This window comes from Littorina saxatilis, linkage group LG15 (assembly GCF_037325665.1).
Source record: "Littorina saxatilis isolate snail1 linkage group LG15, US_GU_Lsax_2.0, whole genome shotgun sequence".
NCBI classification, from domain to species: domain Eukaryota; kingdom Metazoa; phylum Mollusca; class Gastropoda; order Littorinimorpha; family Littorinidae; genus Littorina; species Littorina saxatilis.
Genome location: NC_090259.1, coordinates 20,938,704 through 20,943,703, shown reverse-complemented (window position 1 = coordinate 20,943,703; position 5,000 = coordinate 20,938,704). Strand labels below are relative to the sequence as shown.

The 5,000-nt window shown below is 41.7% G+C and overlaps 1 protein-coding gene across 2 annotated transcripts in view; it reads right to left on the bottom strand.

Annotated features, from left to right (window-relative positions):
* Positions 1-5,000, bottom strand: part of LOC138948792 (folylpolyglutamate synthase, mitochondrial-like) — a 324,370-nt gene that overhangs the window by 7,953 nt on the left and 311,417 nt on the right. Inside the window, exons 5-9 of one of the 2 annotated variants that reach the window (XM_070320407.1) lie at positions 3,689-3,807; positions 2,687-2,801; positions 1,922-2,164; positions 1,502-1,579; positions 688-841 (exon numbers count right to left, since the gene is read on the bottom strand). In XM_070320407.1, coding sequence (XP_070176508.1) covers positions 688-841; positions 1,502-1,579; positions 1,922-2,164; positions 2,687-2,801; positions 3,689-3,807 — 709 coding nt within the window. The remainder of the gene's footprint in view (positions 1-687; positions 842-1,501; positions 1,580-1,921; positions 2,165-2,686; positions 2,802-3,688; positions 3,808-5,000) is intronic. The other variant, XM_070320408.1, reaches the window with a different exon arrangement.

Below are 5,000 nucleotides of genomic sequence, written 5' to 3'. Positions count from 1 at the left end.
TTATTCCTTCTGGTAACGTGTGAGTAGTTCTGAGCAACTTGCTCCTATCGTGCAGCTAGAGAGATTTGAAAAAAACACCCAACAACAACCTAGAATCAATTTATTTTGCCCTTGCTATTTACATCATAAGTTGTCTTAATTCGATCTGAGTTGATTTGAATTGTCTCCAGACCTAGGCAAAGTATCCGGTTCAATGTCACATTTCCCCCCCCCCCCCCCCCCCCCCAAAAAAAAAAAAAAAAAACCAAGAAAAACAAGAAATTCCTCCGAGGTAGGAAAACCACCCCCGTCCTTACCATTCTCACTGCCACCAACTGAGAAGGTTATTTCCCTTTGACCATTAATATGTCCCTCTATAAGTCCTTGTAGAATCTTAATCCACCAATAACTCCCTAACCGTGTGTTTGACTGGTCCCAATTTTTGTAAGGACCGTCTCAGGAATGTATAGAACCTGTTCACCAAGTTTGGTGACGATCGGTCCTTTCATTCTTGAGATCTATATGCGAACACAAACACACAAACAAACACATCGACCGAATCCTATACACACCCCTATACCGGGGGTGTAAAAACCAAGAAAAACACATTACCGAGAACATAGATATCTCTTGCTACATACACTCTCTCCTTTATCGTTTTTTTCTTGAATTCCCCATCTGTTTTTAACGCACTTGCCGCTGACTAACTATGCAAAGAAAGTACACCTTGAGTCATCCTTTTCATCCATATTCGACAGAGCTGAAGGGCGAGGGCAGCGTTGACCGTTTGTCGTTCTCCTGCGATGCCCAGAGGTCGTCCTATCTCCTCCTCTTGTACTGGCGGGGACACGAAAACTGGACACTGAAACCATTTACTTTTGATTTTTAGAAAACTGGACACTGAAACATTGGACATTTTCGAAAACTGAAAACTGAAACATTGGACACTTTAGAAAAATGGACACTGAAACATTGAACACATTAGAAAACTGGACTCGGAACATCGGAATTTTTGGTCTTCTTATCTCCTCCTCTTTTACAGGCGGGGACATGAAAACTGGACACTGAATTTTTTTTTAAAACTGGACACTGAAACATTGGACTTGTTAGAAAACTGAACACTGAAACATTGGACTTGTTAGAAAACTGAACACTGAAACATTGGACTTGTTAGAGAACTGAACACTGAAACATTGGACTTGTGAGAAAACTGAACACTGAAACATTGGACTTGTGAGAAAACTGAACACTGAAACATTGGACACTTTAGAAAACTATACACTGAAACATTGGACTTTTTAGAACATTGGAGACTGAAACATTGAACACTTAAGATAAGAGCCGAAATATCTGATGCTGTTGAATTTGTCGAATATATAACTCTACTAAAAATGATAACTTCGGCTGGTGCTGCTACTGCTCTGTTAAACGACATTGAAATTCAAACATGTTTTTAAAAATAATTTAATTATTTTTATTTCTTAGTGGAGCATTTAAGGTAACATGCAACTAGGACACTCACTGCTTTTTCTTTCGCTCTGTTTAGAATAACTTTCATGACGGATTCCTGGTGTGGTACTGTGACAAAAGGGACTCCTCTCTGCACAAATGCAGAAGTCATTTTAAGATAATTACCCACGAAGACAGGAAAATTACCCAATTAGATAAGACAAATAGCCATTATGCAAAAAAGAAACACCGGCCAAAAAAAATAAAAAAAAATAAAAAAGAAATAAAAATCGTGTTCCACATGTCCAGACACCAAAACAATCTGCCCAGATCTAACAAATACAACAAAAAGAAAAAGAAAAAAAAAACTTGAGAAGCTGCCCGGACATGAAATGTACATTTTGTCCGGACCCAAAACAACAACATACAGAAAAACAAAACCAACCTTCCCCTCGTCACCCATTTCAATTTATGATAACCGAAAAGTCCTTACCTTCATAATTCCCGCTTTGTGCCAGGTTATCTCTTCAACAGTGTGCCCCAGCACGTCAGTGTGCTCCAGGTGAAGGGAGGCAACTCCACACACGACTGGTTTGGGAATGAAATTCGTGGCGTCGTACTCTCCCCCTATTCCGACCTCGAGAATCACAACATCCACTTTTTGTTCGACGAAAATGTGAAGTGCCATTAGGAGACCAACCCCAAAGTATCCTGGCATCAAATCTTGATTTGCTATCTGTAAAAAAACAGAAGAAGGCAGCGTAAGACACAGCCTCACCCACACCCACACACACACAGGCAGACGGACACACACACACACACACCGACAGACAGACTGATAGACAGTCAGACACAAAGACAGCCGGGACAGACAGACACATACAGCCACACACACAAACACACACACACGCACACACACACGCACGCACGCACACACCGGCGCACGTACGCACGCACGTACACGCACACATACACACACACACAATTACACAAGCACACACACACACACACACGTACACACACACACACACACACACACACACACACATGCACACACACACACACATACACACACAAACACAAGTACGCACGCACACACGCACCCGACACACACACATACAATAAAAAAAACAAACAGCTGGGATCCTTCGAGGTGGTCTTTGTGGGCAGGGGGTCGTCTTGAGAGGCTGTCGTAAGGTCAAGTTCGACTGTAGTTGCAAATACACAAGGACACCTGGGGAATTTAGATCAAACATACCCTTGTTGCCTGAAGCTTGTTGAAAACATGCCAGAAGGCAGAAGCGAACATGTCTTGGCTTACAGGCTTTCCGTTGATGCGAATTCGTTCTCGCACTTCAATCAAATGAGGGGAGCTGAAAAAAGAAAGACACAACAGTAGTACAACTCAGCAATACACAGTACAAGTCAACGCACCACAGCTGTAGGCTATGTCATACAAAGCCAAATACACATGTATGGCAATACCACACAAATTCCACATAGAAACAAAGCACAAACGGTACGAAGAAAAAGAGAAGCAAAACAAAAACAAAAACAAAACAACAACCAAACAAAAACAACTGAAAAAACTTAACAGCTCCAACTACTCCCCCCCCCCTTACCGTTTACCACCCACCGACACTGATTATCACCGATGGCAAGTGGGGGTGGAGTATAGGGGTGGCAGGGGCGGATCACATAATTTTTAAGGGGGGGGGGGGAGGGGGGGTCCAATTCGACGACGCGAAGCATGTAGTTGAGGGCGCGATGCGTTCGAACCTCACAGGGGGGACAGGGGGCATGCCCCCCCCCGCCCCCCGGATAATATTGATAAAAACAAGGAAAATTGAGCAATTTGATGCAATCTGAGCAAAGAAACTTCCCATAAAACACCTTCCAAAAAGTATATTTAAGAAGACAAATTTGGACCAAAACAAGGACAATTGACCGATCTGGTGCAACCTGGGCCAGCAAACTACCCAACTACTTTCCAAAACCGTCACTTAGAAGACAAAGGCCGGCTCCCCGGCTCCCCGGAAAAATGTTGATGAAAATCAAGGAAAATGGAGCAATCTGGTGCAATCTAAGCCATCAGTTTTCTTTGTTTTCAAATTTTTCATTTTTTAATTAAAAAAAAACCCATTAAGACTAGGTGGGGGGGGGGGGGGGAGGGAGTCCGGGGTCTGGATCCACCCCTGGGTGGAGTGGAGTGGAGAGGGGATCAAGGAGCAGGCAAAGGACATTTAGTTGAAACGCTGACCTGAACAAACCAGTCGTGTAGCCATGGCAACGCAGTATGCTGTCAACGTATTCACACGTGGAACCTTTTCCTTTCGACCCAGCAACGTGAATGATCGGTAGGTGATCGATCTGATCCATCTAAAAAAAATATAGCAGTGAGAGTAAGAGGGAGAGAGAGGGAGAGAGAGAGAGAGAGAGAGAGAGAGAGAGAGAGAGAGAGAGAGAGAGAGAGAGAGAGAGAGAGAGAGAGAGAGAGAGAGAGAGAGAAAGAGACAGAGACATAGACAAGAGACATGCAGGCAGACAAGACAAGACAGACAAGACAGACAAGACAGACAGACAGACAAACATACAGACAAACAGACAGAGACGAATACAGAGAGTGAGCGTCACTGTAAACTCGAACTGATCGATGGGAACCGTGCCGTTAAATGGCCAATTTCAAAGGAGTTACCAAGCAACTGATAAGCAACAGAGCAATGTTTCTGATATACCAATTAGCTTACTCAACCATTTTATAGACAAACCAATATATTGCACTTTATATAAACAAACGAACGAACACACAAGCTTTAGTATCAATGAACCTAACCACACTTGTGTGAGAAAATGTCTAAAGAACAAACCAGATACATTTCATAAATATTTTGATAAGAAATGAAGCATTGTCTAAATGATCTGACCAGCCAACCGATCTTTTAACTGCAACAACAAAACAACAATTCAAAAAAAACCCTGTTAATTCGCCAGGCAAAGTACCAATCGAAGAACAAAACAAGTCGCGTAAGGCGAAAATACAATATTTAGTCAAGTAGCTGCCATTTTTCAGCAAGACCGTATACTCGTAGCATCGTCAGTCCACCGCTCATGGCAAAGGCAGTGAAATTGACAAGAAGAGCGGGGTAGTAGTTGCGCTAAGAAGGATAGCACGCTTTTCTGTACCTCTCTTTGTTTTAACTTTCTGAGCGTGTTTTGAATCCAAACATATCATATCTATATGTTTTTGGAATCAGGAACCGACAAGGAATAAGATGAAAGTGTTTTTAAATTGATTTGGACAATTTAATTTTGATAATAATTTTTATATATTTAATTTTCAGAGCTTGTTTTTAATCCGAATATAACATATTTATATGTTTTTGGAATCAGCAAATGATGGAGAATAAGATAAACGTAAATTTGGATCGTTTTATAAATTTTTATTTTTTTTTACAATTTTCAGATTTTTAATGACCAAAGTCATTAATTAATTTTTAAGCCACCAAGCTGAAATGCAATACCGAACCCCGGGCTTCGTCGAAGATTACTTGACCCAAATTTCAACCAATTTG